The 18,447-nt window shown below is 37.6% G+C and overlaps 1 protein-coding gene across 2 annotated transcripts in view; it reads left to right on the top strand.

Moving 5' to 3' along the window:
- SEMA3E (semaphorin 3E) overlaps positions 1–6,296 on the top strand; it is a 237,766-nt gene extending 231,470 nt beyond the window's left edge. For both annotated transcript variants that reach the window (XM_027071773.2, XM_053218534.1), the window contains exon 17: positions 2,027–6,296. In XM_027071773.2, coding sequence (XP_026927574.2) covers positions 2,027–2,479 — 453 coding nt within the window. In that variant the 3' untranslated portion in view covers positions 2,480–6,296. The remainder of the gene's footprint in view (positions 1–2,026) is intronic.
- The last annotated feature ends 12,151 nt before the right edge of the window (positions 6,297–18,447 follow it).

Here is an 18,447-nt window from a genome sequence, read left to right on the forward strand (position 1 = left end):
AAACATGAGATCAGGGAAGGGTAGAGGATTGTGCCTTAGAGAGAATGAGAAATCTACACCAAGAGACCAAGAAAGAACCAAGAGGAGAGCCAAGATAGTAAAATGGCAGGTACCACACAGAAAAAAGTTTAAGGAGGTGGGTCCCTCTATGTCAAATGCAGCCATAAGTTTAAAAACAATGGAGGTTGTGTTTCAGAGTCAGAAGCATCCAAGGCATGGTGGTGAATTTATGGATTAAGTAGGGGTAAATGTGAGCAGTGACTCCAGGTCATTTAAGAGGTATTGGCTGTGGCAGTTGCCAAGGATACTTTCTCAGCAAAACCTGTCACCAAGTAAGCAACTGTTTTATGTAGTGATGTATGTAGTGTGTTTTATGGCATGACAGCTCTTCCTGATCCCTCACGGGAGAACTTCCTGAGTTAGTGGAGCTAACGTTTTGCCTACTTGGACATAGTCCTATCAAGTTAAATGAAACCTATATCAAGGATATATGGAGCCCCTTCACCCAACTGTGTCACTCTAAAGCTGCTGAGTAATTTATTTACCTACGTGGCTGAAGAAAAAAAAAAAAACCCTCTGAGTGTCTCACAATTTGTCTTTAACATTCCTATTTGAGATGCATCTCTTACTACACTGCTAATGCCATTTTGTCACATTATTCACAGATTATATAAATGAGTCCACATGAGTAATTACATTGCAACTTTGGACGTGCCGGAACTGATTAAGGTTCAGGAAAGGTGAGCCCAGCAGGTCTTGCCAATACCTGCCACTGGGGCAAAAGTGTGCTTGTCTTAATGGTCTTTGCTGCCAAAGTGGTTCTGGTTGTCCGTATGCCCCTTTTATACTGGTAAAGGAGAATATCGCTTTTGTTTTGTATTCTCAAGGGAGAAGTCAGTCAGTAAGGTGTGAGTCACCTTTATACCATCATGGCATGATCTGGGGTCATCTGAAAACAAAAACCAGTTTGTTTTTAGCTAGAAGAATGTATACAGGAAAGGTAGAGGTCGGTGTTGATAGCCCTGTACAAAGTGTTCTCACTTATACATTATTTTATGGAAACGTCACAACATTCAAGTGACATTTGGATTATCTGCATTTTTACAAAGAAAACTAAGAGAATATACATAAATGCCCCAGATCACACAGTTAGTGCCAAAATTTCAATTTAGATTTGTCTAATGTGCAATCATATACTCACTAGTACAACTATCGGTAATAAGATATGAGCTGTTTATCAAAAGCTTTATTGGGCTCTTCTTACCTTGAATTGTAATAATTTATAGAAATAATGTGCATAACCTATTATTTCACAAATATAAGGTATTTGAGTCCTGAAGTTATATTCAAACTTAAAATTATTAGAGTGTGAAATTCTTCCAAGAAGAATATGGATGTTTCTGGCTTGATTTTAAGTCTCTGTTAAGTAGAAAGCCTTGTAGAAATATAAGCATGCTCACTTAATGGATGATTTTTTTTTTTTTTTTTGGTAAAGAAAGAGAGTGAAGGTTTCTCACCTCTCTTAAGAGAGATCCTTATGGAAATGTTGGTCTTTATGATCTGGGGAAGACCCAGGTCTTTATGATCAGGGAAGAACCCTTGATCTACTGATGGGAGAAATGGCATTTGTGCTGTCTACTAAGAAAAAAAATAAATTTGATAGATCTTCATTTTAGTCTAACTTTGAGTGCTGTACTGAAGTAGATATTTTTTTCTAATGATTAATTGAAATCATTAGGGAGAAAGCTCTTTCACTCGCCTCTTAATAATATTGATGTGAAATGACGTCAAAAATCATTATATGAAGTGATCTCAAGTAAGTTCAACACACACACCTGATTTAATTAGTCATTCCCCCCTCTCTCAGTCACTCTCACTCTCTTGCTCTCTCTCATATGTATGTATGACTCTCAGGATTTCATCATGTAATAACAAAAATTTAAAATCTGATGATAGTAAAAGGGTTATAGGCTGGTGTTCTCTCCTAGATAATACTCCAGTGCCATTGATTTTCTTGTTCTTGCAGGTGAAGACAGATGACAGAGTGGTCAAGATGGACCTCGGCTTACTCTTCCTTAGGGTACGAAAAATGGATGCTGGGACCTATTTTTGCCAGACAGTAGAGCATGGTTTTGTCCATACCGTCCGCAAAATTACCCTGGAGGTAGTAGAAGAGGAGAGAGTAGAGGAGATGTTTCACAAAGACTTGGAAGAGGACGGGCCTCCCAAGATGCCTTGTCCTGCCCAGAGTATCATCCCACAGGGGGCAAAACCATGGTACAAGGAATTCTTACAGCTGATTGGTTATAGCAACTTCCAGAGAGTGGAAGAATACTGTGAAAAGGTCTGGTGCACAGATAAGAAGAGGAAAAAGCTTAAAATGTCACCTTCCAAGTGGAAGTACGCCAACCCACAGGAGAAGAAGCTTCGTCCCAAAGCTGAGCACTATCGCCTGCCCAGGCACACGCTGGACTCCTGACGGCATGACACCGTCTCCTGGCTTCTGAAGAATTTATGTTTGGAACCGAAAACAAACAAAATGAGAAACCATCCAGCTTCGTATCGCTTAACAGGTTTCTGTAATACAGAAATGACTGTGAAGGTATTATGATAAATTATTATACGTACTCATTTGACTGGTTAAAAATCACATAAAGTTAACTAACTTTTCTAAACAATATTTATCAAAAAGTGACCTTGTCTGTAGTTTTGAGTACCTGGCTGCTTTTCCATGGCAATTATTATTTTCTCTTGGAAGACTTATGGTTATTGGAATATTGAAAAATTAGAGTTGTTAATAATCATGTGAAAATTAAATATATATTTTAATCTTTCTGAATTCTACCTTTCCACTACGATGTAAAAGGTAAAGAATACCAAATACTTTATCATTCTCACATGAACTGTCTGTACTTTTTAAGAATTGTATTAGTGGGAAAAAAAAAACAAAACAAAACTTGTATTAGTATCTAAACCATGAGTTTTATGAAGCCAGGTGTGTTGAAATTATTGTAAACCATGAAAGAAAAATTATGGTCACCTTGAGGCTCATGCCCTTCATAAAACATTCAGTAAGCCACATTCTCTACAGTTACATTTCATGATGAAAACACATCCTTTGAATTTCACTCCAGTGCAGAAAGAATGACATTAAGATAACTTCTCAGAAAGATAGCAAAATATGCCAAAAACAGATGAAGTTACAGTTAGAAATCTAACTGAAAAAGTTTTTGCTACCCTCTTGTGGTAGAAAAAGTATATTCTCTTTTTTCTCTTTTTACAGATTGTCTAGTAAAGATTTGAAAGCAGTTTCTGTTAATACATCCTGTCCATTTTCAGAAGAAAAAGAAAAACTTAAAAATGTCTCACTGCTTATGTCATGCTTTAAGATGGAAATAATGTGTTTATGAATAATTTATTACCTCACAGGCCAAAAATGAAGATATTATAGCCCTGAAGCTCTATTAAAACTTAAATTTTACACCTTCTAAATAATCTTCCCTCAAATATAAAGGACACTCCAGAAACATGTTTATTGTCTTTAAAATATTAAAGCAATTTGTGCTCAGATATCTAATTTTCCTCGCTATTTTATGTTAACAAATAACAAAATTGTTTCACGGGGTCACTTAACTACCGAGATATCCAGAGCACGTTTACTTTTATAAATAGGATCCAAGGTTTTTGAGAATGCTTATTTCTTGAAGTCCGTCCTTCCCCTTTTAATGTAGTGATTACCTTTCTAATATAGGAAGTTTTGTTGAGATTTTTCATTTAAATAAAAATTAAAAACAAGTGAATTATACGTGAAAACAATTACGAATGTTTATTTAAATACTTAGATATTCATTTCAACTTTCAAAGCTAGCTTACAGAGTATATAATTAAGAAAGTTAAGGTGTGGAGAACTTGGAATAGCTTATACTTTCATTTGAAAATTAACAAATACAAAAGTGTTTTAAGAAAGTCTAAGAAGTTCGTTTGTTAAGCCATGAAGCTCCAAAAGTTCTGAAGGATAGAAATATTTTGAAAAAGAACGTTCTCTGAAAAACCCAGTTGCTGTTTCCTCAAGAATCCACCGGAGGTCATTGCCGCCCACCAGTATTAACTAGAAACAGCGTGTTTTTCAATAAAATCCCACCCAGTGTGGAGAAGTGGAACCGTAACCACAGATCACAGGGGTCCTTAGCAAAGTTTATGTCTGAAATACTCGAAGTGAACAGATAAGTCAGTAAAGCACGATTTATTGAAAATATTCTTCCATTAATACAAGAAAAAGGAAAGCAGGATTTTCTCTTCAGTTTTTTTTTTTTTAAGTAAGGCATATAGCACCTACTTAGTTGACATTTTAATCCCAATAGCGCATATAAGCAGTTGTTAACAAGGATAACAGTAATGTCCTTTATGAGCTAAAATATTTCGTACTGAAGAGATAAGACTGAGGAAAATAACTTTGATAATAAGTCTTAAGAATTAAATATACCTTGAAGCTGTTCAAGGAATATGAATGACCATTAAGGAGAGGGAGCTTTTTAAAATGCTAATTTAAGAGCATCTTGATAAGAAAATGTTGACCACTCAAGTCCACAATTGGGTAAGAGCACTAAATTTCCATACATATATACTTTTTTCCCTTTTCTTACTCTGTCTCCCCGTTTCTTCCCCCAAATGTGTGCAGATGTGTTGCACCACAGGAACACATCACGATGTACTTTAAGATAAAGCTGTATTGCCCTCTCAAAAGACAAACCAACAACCTATGTGGCTGTCCTTGAGAATCTGAAACCTACCACAGAACGCCTTCCCAGTCTTTTATTCGGTCTGGCGTCAGAATTCAAATTCAGGGTCTCCTTTGAGAAATGTTCAGGCTTAGAAAATCACTAATGTGTTGATCAGCTTTATCCTCTTTTTCTTGAACTCAGGAAGGGCATGTACTTAGCTACCTACAAGACTTGGGGGAATTAAGAGTCGTTCCTGACTCACTGTATTTTCCCCAAAGACCTGGTGAAGAGAAATCATGCCCTCTAGGAACAAACATTAAGCTGAGAAAGAATCGTAACTGCCCATCCTAGGTTCAAATAGGCACCTCCATGCAGGATCGGTCTCCTGCTTTTTCAGACCAATGCTAGGACATTCTCTGTAAGCAGAGAGGCCCGGTGTATAGGATGAGCCTTGAGGTCAAGCTGTGCACACCTCCTCGTTCAGTTCTGTCAGCTATACAGAGATGAAGATTTGTTAGCAAGTAGGATTACAACTCCAAGAGGGTTCACTTCATGATCTGTGAGGTCTCTTCCATGTCTAACATTCTACATTGCTAATTTTTTTCCTATGTGTTTATCACTGAAAATTTCAATGCAAAGCTATTAACTTGGAGAAACAGGGATTAAACTAGAAATAAACGCGAGTAAGAAATCTACATAAAAGGGAGCAGAAAGTCTTTGTCTGTTTAGTAAGCGGCAATTCTGTATATATTTTGGAGTTTTTGTGCTTCCCCAAATTAGCTGAACAGTTAGGATGTTTTTATTGAGTGTTTAATATTTGCAGTAGGGTGTAGGGCTTTGTAAATCTTCGTAGCGATTATGAGCATTTGTACAATTTGTAAACTATGATACATAGTTCTGCCTGTTGGTGTTAAGCATGAAACAAACACAACAGCTGTTGACCTTAAAAGTGAGTTGTCTTTAGCCTGACAGGGACATTAAGAGAACTGCTTAGCCTCGTGTGGAAACTTGAGATCCCGGGAGAAAGTGCTTGCAGTTATGATGACAATAAGGAGGCCATGTGCTTGCTCTTACAGCAGAATATCATCACATCAAGTTGCTTTTTCGAAAGCAGTGCTCATTTTTCAGGCCAACACCTGTTGCATTTGAATCAGGTATAAATAATAGATTTTCCACGAACGCTGTTTTGATTGGAGTGTGTTATTTAAGCTGGTATGTTTATTTTTTCTTGGGAAGGTAGCGTTATATTTTGGCTCTCATTATAATTGAATGTGTTCTGTTTGTGTTTAAGTGGCTTATAGCTAGAGTACTGTATTGGGGTGTTCTGGCCTATATGGCTTCCTTTTATTTGCCTGGGCCCATAACAGCATGTGCTTTCTTATTTCTTTCACTGATTATAAGCCATGAGACTTATCATCATCTAGTGGTAAGGTGCAAAGACCATGGACAGTGTGTCCCTTTGACTATCCTATGGATTTGCCGCTATGCACTGCATCATTTGCCTGTACTATTATGTACAATCTGTATTTAGCTCAACTTAGATGCTAAAGAAATAAATATTTACTGAACCCTTAAGTGCTGTCTGAGGAATGTTTCCTAAGTTTTTGCCCGTTAAACTCAAGTTTCCTAACGTGTCAAGCCTAAATGTAAACATTCAATGCTAGACTAGTGTTCGTTTTCTTTAAGAAGTTAGAAAAGAATTCACTTCTCTTCCCTTGAAAATGTCAGTCAACTTTTCTTAAGAAGGAAAAAGTCCATTGGTCTCATTACATTGAAGCGTGTGGGTCTCTTTCTGCCACATCTTGTTTCTAGAACCAGCAGCCTGAAATTCCTTTCGAAGCTGCATCATCCAGATAAGAGATATGGGGAATGAATGCTTTTGAAATGGTAACAAGTAGCATATTGACAATTTTTGCAGGCCGCAACATTTACCTTAATGTATGTAAATTGCCATTTTCTCTGCTATTTTTATTAGACCTTGGAGAGGTCATTTAAATGAGATTTGGTGTTAAATGAAACTCTCTTTGGGAGTTCTCTTTTTAAGGAAAATTGTTGTTTTGGTCAGTAATTAGTTACAAAGCTTTAAAGCAAGAATCTGGCGGCAGCTTCCAGACAGTGTTTCTGGCAGCTTTATGATAGGACGCCATTAATGGTAACAGTTTATACTTGTTTCAAGCTCGCACTCATTTATAATACAGGGCCTACTTCTGTAGTATTTGAGGAACCCAAGGAAACGGCTGTTTCGATAAACAGTCATCAGTCCAGGGAAAGTAGAGAAATGGTTATGGTCATAGTACTTTCTTGCCTGTTATTCAAGGGAACCAAAACATGCACCCATTTTTTTTTTATTCAAAAACTATATGCCAGGCACTGGACCAGGTGTTTCCTAAAGCACAGAAGTGTTAATAATGCCATTAAGTTAGATCAATAAAGAAAAATTGAGTTGTATTTGTTCTTAGAATGTGTCTACAGCTTTTATTGAAAAAAATTCCAAATCCTATTTTTCACTTGATGCAGCTTGAAACCTTATAAGAGCTTAGCTTTTCAAATGCATTTGGGGTGCCGCAGTGGCTCAGTTGCTTAAGCTTCCACCTCTTGATTTCGGCTCAGGTCATGATCTCAAGGTTTTATGACTTGGAGCCTTGTGTCGGGGCTCTGTGCCCGGACCTCACAGAGCCTGCTTGGGATTCTCTGTCTCCCTCTATCTCTGCTCTTCCCCCGCCCACACTCTGTCCCTTTCAAAATAAATAAATATTTTTTTTTAATGTGTGTTTATTTTTGAGAGAGAGATGAGGGGAGAGACACACAGAGAGAGGGGGAGTCACAGAATCCAAAGCAGGCTCCAGGCTCTGAGCTGTCAGCACAGAGCCCAGTGCAGGGCTCCAACTTTGGAACCATGACCTGAGCCAAAGTCAGACGCTCAACTGACTGAGCCACCCAGGCGCCCCTATGGTATTTTCTTACAGCAGCCTTAGCAGACTAATACTTGAAGGAAAGGAAAGAAAGGTGCAGAGGTTAAGCATACACAGAAACATGCAAAATAAGCCAATAGATACATTTCTAAAACATCTGAAAATACCTCAAGTTAAATAAACAGTGATATGTGGGAAAGGTGGCCTCTCAGCAAAGATGACTGCTGGCTTATATCAGTTTGCAAATTGTAGGTGTTTCCAAACTGTAGCTGATTTCTTCTCTGTGGATCAGAATTAGGTTTCTGGGGAAGGAGAATACAAAATTATAAACTCAATTATCAACCAAAAAAAAAAAAATTAGTGACAAGTGAAATGATCTCTTGGAGATTATTCCATGAATTCTATCTAATTTGAAAGAATCGTTAAAAAAGAGTTATTTTACACGTTTGTTTTAAGCAGCACAAAACAACTCAAGTTTATCATGTTGTGAATTTTGTAAGTCCAAAGTCAAGGCACATGTCTTAGCTGGATTCTCTGCTTAAGATCTCAGCAGACCAATGTCAATGCACCAGCTGCCTGGGCCTTGGGAAAGAATCCAGGTAATTGGGGAAATTCTGGTTCTTGTGGTTCTAGGACTGAGATCCCTGCGCCCTGCCCTCCATATTGAATGTCAACAATGGACAGTCGAGTCCTTCTCAGGCTTGGCATCTCTGACTTTCTCCACAACATTTCTGTGCCTCCAACTGGAGAAACTTCTCTGCTTTTCATGTTTGTGTGATGAGACTGGACCCACCCAGATAATCCAGACTAATCTCTCTCTTTAAAGATTTATTACCTTAAATACAACAGCAAAGTCCCTTTTGCCATGCAACACCACATATTTTCAGGTTCTGGGGATTAGGATGTGGCCATATTTGGAGCATCGCAATCCATACCCTGGCCTCCCAAAATTTACGTTCTTCGCAAATGCAACTTATGTTTATCCCATCTTAAGGTCCCCAAAGTTCTCATTCTGTTATGGCATCAGCTGAAAAATCCCGAATCTCATCATCTGTCTTCTACATCAGGTTAGATGAGGCTCTTGGTATAATCTATCAAATACCCACTAGGGCACAATTTTTTTCTCTGTGTGGCTGTCTGAAACTAAAGGAATTTATCTGATTCCAACATACAATGATGGGACAGACATAGGTTAATAGTTTCTAGATATTCTGGTTCGAACAGGGAAAACGAGTAGGTAAAATGGAGTCACCATCCAAAGTAGTTTAATAATTCAGCAGGATTAGGTTTGAAATCTCCATATTAGGTTTCAAGGCCTAGGGATATTCTATGACTCTTGCCTTTGCCCTCTCTGAGTTTACATTTTGCCCTCTGGGCTCTCCATCCCACCCCCTGGATTCCTAAATGGCTCAGGTAATTTTTATCTTTTCTTCTGCTATCCTGGGCATTGACTTTGTCCTCGAGCAGATGGTCTAGGTTTTTTTTTGTTTTTTTTTTTTTCACAAAATGTGCTAAGGACAGTGCTCAAGGAAAGATTATCTGTCCATCCCAACCAAACCAAAGCCTCCAGAAGACTTCCACATCAGGATCATGTCAGCACCTACATCAGGGAATCCAGGAAAGGTAGTTTCTAACCCTACACTAGGAGACGAACATAGCTATCAGAAAAAAAAAGTGGGAGAGAGAGAGATTGAGTAGAAAAAGGCATCATCTGCTACAGACATCATCTGTTGAGGCAACAAGTAAATTGAAAAGTTTAAATTAAAATTAGTAACACTGGTGTGGTATAGGCAAGGAACTCATCCATCCTCCTGAACTGATAATTCAGAGATTTAACACTCTGCTTAAAAATCCAAATTTTGGCAAAACATTATATTCAGGCAATGTAAAAAAAATCTATTATTTTGTTGGTAAAGTCTACACATTTTAATTTTTGCCACAATAGTTTATGAGAAAGTCATATTTGGGCAAGCTTTCTGAAAATATGTTAACTGTGGATAAAGAGTCATTTTACCAAAAAAAAAAAAAAAAAGTCATTTTACATAATTGAAGCAAAAGGGTAAAATATTGATACCAAAAGGAGTATTCAGGATTTACATTTTATAAGACATAAAAGGACAGCACATTTTTTTTTTCTTATCATGCAATTCTTAAGGAACAGATGGCAGAAGCAGAGACACTTTTGGAGCTTTCTTGGAATGTCTGTTCCTTGTCAGTTTTGTCACTGTTCATATTAGGAAATTTGGTCTCATGGACAGTACAGCAAAAAACTCCAGAAATGTGTGAAAGGTATCCTAGCTGAAGCCAGCAGAATGCAATTCTAGTTGTCATGTTGACAGATAACTTAGAAAACCCATTTAGTTTCTCTGCTTCCAAATATGTAAAATATATTTTGGCTACCAAATATGTAAAATGAAGTGATTGGACCAGATGAATTTGGAATACTTACCATTTATAACATTGTTTGATCCTATAAAAAGGGATCCAAAGACTATGTTCAAGTACTTACAGAGAAAAATCAAACTCTTTAGTATGGAGGCCAAAATACTTTATCTTTAAACTGTTATTTTTAAAGCTTTATTGACACAAAGTTGATGTAAAATAAACTGTACATATTTAAAATGTGCAATTTTCTGAGTTTTCATATATATGTACATCTGTGAAACTACTACAATCAAGATACTGAATATATCTATTATGCCCCAAAATATCCTCATTCCCCTTGTTAATTTCTTTCTTTCTCCTCACCCCTCCCCATGCCTGGGGAACCCCTCATCTGTTTATGATACTGTAGAGTAGTTTGTGTTTTCTAAACTGTATGCAAGTGGAAAAATACAGTATATTCTCTGTGTGTCTAGTTTCTTCCACTAAACATAATTATTTTCAGATTCTGCCCAGTTGTTGAACGTCTCAGTAATTTCTTCCTTTTTATTACCATTGTGATGGGTATATAAATCTGTGATGGACTTTTTTTTTTCTTTTCATCTATTACAAATAAAATTGCTTTGAACACTCATGCACGAGTCTTTGATAGATATAGCCATTTATTTTTCCTGGGTAGAAACCTCGGAATGGAGTTTCCAGCTTGTGTAGTTGGTGTATATTTAATTTTTGAAGAAACTGTTAAATTGTTTTCCAAAGTAATTGTACAATTTTACCTTTCCATGAGCAGCGTATGAGAGTTCCATTTCTTCCATACCCATACTAGCACTTGGTATGTTCAGTCTTTTCAATTTTGGTCATAAATACTAGGTGTGCACTACTATCTCATCTTGGTTTTTCATTTACGTTAGCCCAATGACTAAAAGATGATGTTGAGCATCTTTTCATGTGCTTGTTATATGTCTTTTTCGGGGATATGATTGCTCAAATATTTTGCCCATTTTTATTTGGCTGTTTATCTTCTGATTATTAAGTTTCAGGAGCTCTTTATATATTTTAGATACAGAGTCTTTGTTAGATACAGATTTTGTAAATATTTCTCTGTCTTCATGTTTCCGTTTATTTTGGTAACAATGTCTTAGCAGCAAACATTTTTACTAAGTCCAATTTTTGACATTTCAGTTTTTTGTGTTGAATTTAAGAAATTCTTGTCAAACATAAGATTACTAAGATTTTTTTCAATTTTTTTTTCTTCAAGAACTTTTATAGCCTTAGCTCTTACATTTGGATGTATACCCGTTTGAAATTAGTTTTGTGTATGCTGTGAAGTATGTGCCAGGATTTATTTCTTTACATATGGCTACTCATCTATTCCCAACCATTTCAACCATTTGTTGAAAAAATTATTCCCCCCATGGAATTGCCATGGAAACTTTTGATGAATAAAATCAACTGTAGAAATCTTAGTTTAGCTGAATCAAGATGACCTACCAGACTTAATGGTATAATTTCGCATGTGCAACATTTGCATGTGTGAAGAAAGTCTTTCAGTCTCATCTTAAAAATTCTGTCAAGTAGCAGTGCCTAGGTGGCTGAGTCGGTTCCACATCCAACTCTAGATTTCGGCTCAGGTCATGATCTCCAAGTTCATGAGTTTGAGTCCTGTCAGACTCTGCTCTGACAGCACAGAGACTGCTTGGGATTCTCTTCCCCCCTCTCTCTCTGGCCCTCCTCTCTCTCTCTCTCTCTCTCTCAAAATGGATAAACTTAAAAAAAAATTTAATATAATAAAGATGTCTTTGATTTATCAAGTAACCTTCTTTAAAACGCTACTAACTCTTGTAGAATTAAGTGGGCTAGAATTCACATAAGCAGTATCAATTCGTCAACCAGCTAAAAGCCATTTGGGGTCACCTGAACTGTTCAAATGACATTTTTGATGGGGTGGAGGTGGAAGAAGGAAACCAGGGGAGGGAAGAAGCTATTAGGGTTTTTAGAAAGGAATACTTTAAGGGGAAAGTTCAGCCCTTGGTTGAGAGACTTAGAATAACAAAGAAGAATGTGTCCTCAGGCATAAGAAAAAGGCAAATAAGCAATAAAATGACTTTTTATGCCATTTTCCCTATAGTTTTTTGCCGTTTATTCAGGACAAGAGTTAGTTTTAAAAAGCTTCTTCTAATGCTGTTCCTGTCAGTTGAACACTTCCGGTCAGTTGCTCGCTTCTATTGTCCACTTCTTGAGTTCTCAGACGCCAGTGCCTTCTGTCTCTTCCTTTCCTCACTGGGGATACTTAACTCTCAGGGAGCAGAACGCAGGCTGGCTAACATGGGTGAAGTCTTTCTGGGACACACTGGTTGCCAAGATTCTTACGGATTCTCAAAATAATCTAATAGCAGTTTACAACACGATTTCCTTAGGTAGAGTACTTTTTTGAGTTGCCAAATTAGTTTGCAAAGCAATGCAGCCTGTCCCTTTGAGCACAGTTTTCTATGTGACGTCATCATAAAACGCCATCTAAATCCTCAAAGATTTAAGTACATGCAGAATAATCTTAGTGCTAATATATATTTTTTTGGAATGCCATTTTCTTAAATATGAAATGCTTATGTGAGTATCTTGTTGTTTTTTTTATTAACCAGACTATTACAATAAGTAGAACAATATGTCAAAAATAAATTAATCCCTAAAATTTGTGCATAAATGAATATTTACTGTATCATTTTTACTCTATCAGGAGTGAGATTGCAGATATATTCTTGGTAACAATCTGAAAATTAGCTTGGAGTTTATTTTTAAATGTGAGAATGTCTCATTTCTTCAACTAATTAATTCTATTTAAAAAGGACACACATTGGAACTCTGTAAATTTATTTATTCCGGTTTGTCACATCTATATGTAGGCCAGCAGTCAAAGCATTTCTAAACGGGAGACTTTAAAACTGCATTCATTTTTACCGCATTTTATGATGTAGCTCGCCATAGCAGAAAAAATACTACAAAATGATTTCAGAAAATCCATATATGAAATACTGAAGCACTTTCCTGAGGAGATCACTATTTCATTTGCTACATACATCAGTTCATCTATCACATTTGAGGGATGTGGTAGATGCTGTATTTGCTACAGGGCAAGGTTCTCTCTGTGTTAAGTAAAAATTTTCTCTGCACCAAGGGACTGCCCCAATTCAGGCTTTTAATACCAGTCTACTGCCTCGTGTCGTTCTTCTTCCAATTCTTTATACTTATATGTCTGGAGACATATATGTGTGTGTGTGTGTGTGTGTGTGTGTGTGTGTGTGTATATATATATATATATATACACACACATATATATATGTATACATATACATGTCTTTTTTATTTTTTTCCTTTTATTATTTTTTTCTTTTTATGTATATTCAAGTTCACTAACATATAGTCTAGTCTTGGCTTTAGGAGTAGAACCCAGTAATGGATGCATATTTTTTAATTGAAGGAACTTCTGCAAATTACATCACGAATTCTCTTATTACCCTCCTAGGATGTGAGGGTGATCTGGCTACGACATGTCACCCAATTGATCGCCAGGGTTGATTTGGCTGATCTGGCTGGCTAGGCGGGTGTCCCCTTCCTCCCTCACCGCTGCATGTGCGTCCCTCTGGAAGCTGCGCGCTCGGTGGAAGAGGACGACCTTCCCGGATAGAGGAGGAGCGTTCTTTGGTCAAGGGTATAGGAGTAGCTGTGCTCCCCTGCTAGAACCTCCAAACAAGCTCTTATTACCCTCATAAAAATCCCCTCCAAAGACCCTACTCTTTGCACAGAATAGAGCTAAAACTCCTTAATAGGATATTCAAGGCAACTGCATTATCTCTTACACATTCTACACTATACACCAACTGAGAAAACTGACCAAGTACACCTAGCGTTTTAAATTTTTTACCTTCTACCCTCATCTGTTGGCATGTTATAAAATGGAGCCACAAAAGCCACTCCCTTTGCAACTCAGCAGAGGAACTATGGTTCTTTACTGTCTTTTTTTAGAACTTTTTAAATGTTTATTTATTTTTGAGAGAGAGAGAGAGAGAGAGAACTAGCAGGGGGAGGGGCAGAGAGCGAGGGAGACACAGAATCCGAAGCAGGCTCCAGGCTCTGAGCTGTCAGCACACAGCCCAACACGAGGCTCAAACTCTCAAACCGTGGTATCAGGACCTGAGCTGAAGTCGGACACATAACCGAGCCACCCAGGAGACCCTGTTCCTTTACTGTCTTTATCATCACTTGGTTTTTTGCCACAAGCTCTCAGAATCCAGATAGCAGGAAAAGCACTTTAGCCCTTCTGATTTCAATTAGGTATGATGAAGTGAGTTTGACGGTCCTTTCAGGCAGTCCACAGTTCTCTTTGGACACTAACAGTGTTTTAAGTGGCTAAGTGCTGTCTCCCCCAAGTTCTCTCAGGAAGAGGGTTCCCAGGGTTGTAGGAAGGGAAACCTCTGTGATCTTGTGGTTACTGTTAATGTGTCTTCACATCCAAGCCATGCCTTAGAGTGTCCTCTAGAGGGCACTAGAGTGTCCTAGAGTCTTAAGCTAAATTAAGTCCTAGAGTCCTAAGGCACCTAGGGTCGTAAGTTGAATTATAATGCCATTAAAAAAATTTATTTTGTCTCAAGGCCTTGATATTTCAGCCTCACCTCCCAAATCTCTGGTGTTTAGTTTCACTGGCATCTGGCTATGCCACCCATGAAATGCTTAGCCCAGATGGTCCATCTGCACTATCACTATTCCTCTTCCCATAAGCTAACTGGCCAGCACCCTTGACTATCTTTAATTTCTTTTCACAAGGAGCACAAGAAATTCTAGAATTCCATTCAACTCAGGGAAACTCGGGTATACTTTGTAAGTTAATGTCCAGGACTCTGTCAACCTAATCTACCACTGTGCCACAAGGTTTCTTTGGTGAGACCTAGTTCCAAGTCCGTATATGGATCATCTATAAAGCAGTCTGCTCTAATTCTTCCAGGTGGGATATGGGTTCTTCTACTTCCAGAGACCTCTTCTTGTCACCCATTTTTCTATGGCTTAGAGATTCAAAACAACTGGGAGAGAGAACGTGTCAAGGCCTGAGATTGTACCCTACTTTGAAGTTAACAGGGTAGCCTGTTATTGTTTCATAGATGCTGGTAGAAGACACAAGGTCTCTGGGTCAGAGACAAAGGACTTTATTTTAACACAGCAAGCAGCACGAGTATGATGTTGGCACTGGTTACCTTTGACCCCAATTTCCACGGAGGTGATAAAAAATGGCCCAGGTGATCACTGAGCCTATAATGAGTTTGATTCAATGCTGAAGAACATTGATCTTGGGAAATCTGCTGCTTTTACATTATGCCTCGTCTTTGTTCTGGAAGGAAACATTATATCATCCCTTAAGGTTGTTTCCTACCAGTACAACACTGAGAAATCGCCCAGGTAAATGCAGTCAAGTCTTTGCATTTTTGCCATACCTAGCAAGAAAATGCAGGAACACTTAAGTTCTATGGCAGAGTGCTTCTCTTAGCAGAACGTTCATATACATTTCTTACACTTAGGCTTTCCTACATCTCACTCCTGTCCACAATCTTCCAGACCAGAAAAGGTGAGCTTTTCTTCTTCTTACTCTAAGTAACATCCTCTTTATCATTGATGCCGTATGCTAATATGTTGTAAAAGATAGGAATATTTTCCCTACACTATGGAAGAAGTTTTTTAAGATGTCCCTCCATATCTGGCTCTGGAAAAATTCAGTTGGAGCTGCATCAGTTCAAGTCTTCTGGAAAGCAGATGCAAAGGTGGGTGAGTTCAGCGTTGGGAAGAAATGACCAGACCTAAGTATCCCTACCACACCCACCCATCAAGTTGCCCTGGGAGAGAGCATCAGCTAAAGACCATCAGCTGACTACACAACTTGCAGCTGGCTCTTTCTTATGGGAATCCTGAGTAGTGTCCTTTCTTGGCTGCCGTAGGAGCCAAAGGAATTACATATGTCCTCTCTTTTCATTATGGTTTGTTTTAAAATTTGTCATCAAACTACAGAACTCAGATCTATCTGCCTTGTCTGCCTTGGAGCCATAACTCAGTGAGTCTAGCTAAAGGCCTCTCATTATCGTTAATCTTTTCAAAGAACCAATTCTTAGTTTCTTTGATCTTTCCTGTTTCCTTTTCCTTTTTAGTCCCCATTTCATTTCTGCTCTAATCTTTGTTTCATTTCTTCTGTTAACTTTGGTCTTCATTTCTTCTTTTCTTTTAGTTCGATGGTGTATAAAGTTAGGTTGTTTATATGAGATTTTGTTTCTTGAGGTAGGTATTTATAACTATGAACTTTCCTCTTAGAACTGTTTTTGTTGCTGGGACCCTGGGTGGCTCAGTCGGTTGAGCGACTGACTTGGCTCAGGTCATGATCTCATGGTCTGCAAATTCAAGCCCTGCATCAGGCTCTGTGCTGGCACCTCAGAGCCTGGAGCCTGGTTTGGATTCTGTGTCTCCCTGTCTCTCTGCCCCACCCCCGCTCACACTCTGTCTCTGTCTCTCTCAAAAATAAGTAGACATTAAAAAAAGAAAAAAAATAAAAAGAACTCCTTTTGCTGTGTCCCGCCAATTTTGGTATATTATATTTCCGTTTTAATTTGTCACAAGGTATTTTTGAAATTTGTCTTTTGATTTCTTCCTTGACCACAAGGACCACAAGGTTGTTCGTTGTTCAGTAACATGTTGCTTACTCTCCACATATTTGTGAATTTTTCTATTTTATTCATGTAATTCTTTTTTTTTATGTTTATTTTTATTTTTGAGAGCAAGAGAGGGAGAGAGCGGGGGAGGGGCAGGGAGAGAGGGAGAGGAGAGACAGAGGATCTGAAGTGGGCTCTGCATCGACAGCAGAGGGCCTGATGCGGGCCCGGAACTCACAAACCATGAGATCATGACCTGAGTGGAAGCTGAACACCCAACTGATTGAGCCACCCAGGTGCCACCAGGTAATTCTTTTCTAATTACATACCATTGTGGTTTCAAACCATTGTGGTCAGAAACAAGTTTCAATCCTCTTAAATTTTTTAGGATCTGTTTTGTGGCCAAATATATAATCTATCCTAGAAAATATTCCATGTGTATTTGAGTAAAATGTGTATTCTCTTGCTTTTGGATGGAATGTTCTGTATGTATTTATTACATCCATTTTTTCTAATGTGTCATTTAAAGCCTATTTTTCCTTATTGATATTCTGGTTGGATGATCTATCCTTTAATGTAAGTGGGGTATTAAAATTACCTACTAGTATTGTACTGCTGTCTATTTCTCCCTTTAGGGGTGTTAATATTTGCTTTATATATTTAGGTCCTCCTATGTTGGGTGCATGGATATTTACAAATGGTATATCCTCTTGTTGGTTTGACCTCTTTATCACTATGCAACACCCATATTTGTCTCTTATTACATTATTTGTTTCAAAGTCTATTTTGTTTGATACAAGTATAAGCTACTCCTGCTATCTTTTGACTTCCATTTGCTGGGAATATCTTTTTATATACCTTCCCTTTCAGTTTGTGTGTGTTCTTATAGCTAAAGTGAGTCTCTTGCAGGCAGCATACAGATGCATCCTCCTTGTTGTTGTTGTTGTTTTTACCTATTCAGTTACTCTGTGTCTCTTGATTGGAGCATTTAGTGTTTTTACATTCTATGTAATTATTAATTGGTATGTACTTATTGCCATTTTATTAATTGTTTACTGGCTGTTTTGTGGTTCCTCTCTGTTTCTTTCTTCTTCTCTTATTCTTTTCCTGTGTGGATTGATATTTTTCTTTAGTGGTATACTTAAATTCTTTTTCTCTTTGGTGTATTGACTATAGGTTGTTTTCTTATATATAACAACTTAATAACAGTCTATTTTAAGTTGATAGCAATTTACATTTGATCCTATTCTAAAGCTTGACAATTTTAGCCCAACTTTTTATTTAGCCAGTTTATATTTAGCCCCAGTTTTTAAATATTTGTTTATATTTGAGAGAGAGAGAGAGAGAGAGAGAACAAGCAGGGGAGTTGACATGGGGCTTGAACTCATGAACTGTGAGATCATGACCTGAGCCAAAGTCAGACGATCAACTGACCAAACCACCAAGGTACCCACTTAGTTTTATATTTTTGATGTCAAATTTTATTTGTGTATCAATTAATTATTATAATCATAATTACTTTTACAACTTTTATCTTTTAACCTTCATACTAGATTTATAGATGACTATTCTACTACCTTTACTGTATATTCACGTCTCCAGTGAGATTGATTCTTCCATATGTTTTCCAATTAGTGCCCTTTCTTTTCAGCTTAAAAAAAAGTTTCTTTAACATTTCTTGTAAGGTCTTTTTTTTTGTTTTGTTTTAAGGCCATTTTAGTTGTCTGAGCTCCTTAGCTTCTGCTTGTCTGG

Source organism: Acinonyx jubatus, chromosome A2, assembly GCF_027475565.1.
Source record: "Acinonyx jubatus isolate Ajub_Pintada_27869175 chromosome A2, VMU_Ajub_asm_v1.0, whole genome shotgun sequence".
Lineage (NCBI taxonomy): Eukaryota > Metazoa > Chordata > Mammalia > Carnivora > Felidae > Acinonyx > Acinonyx jubatus.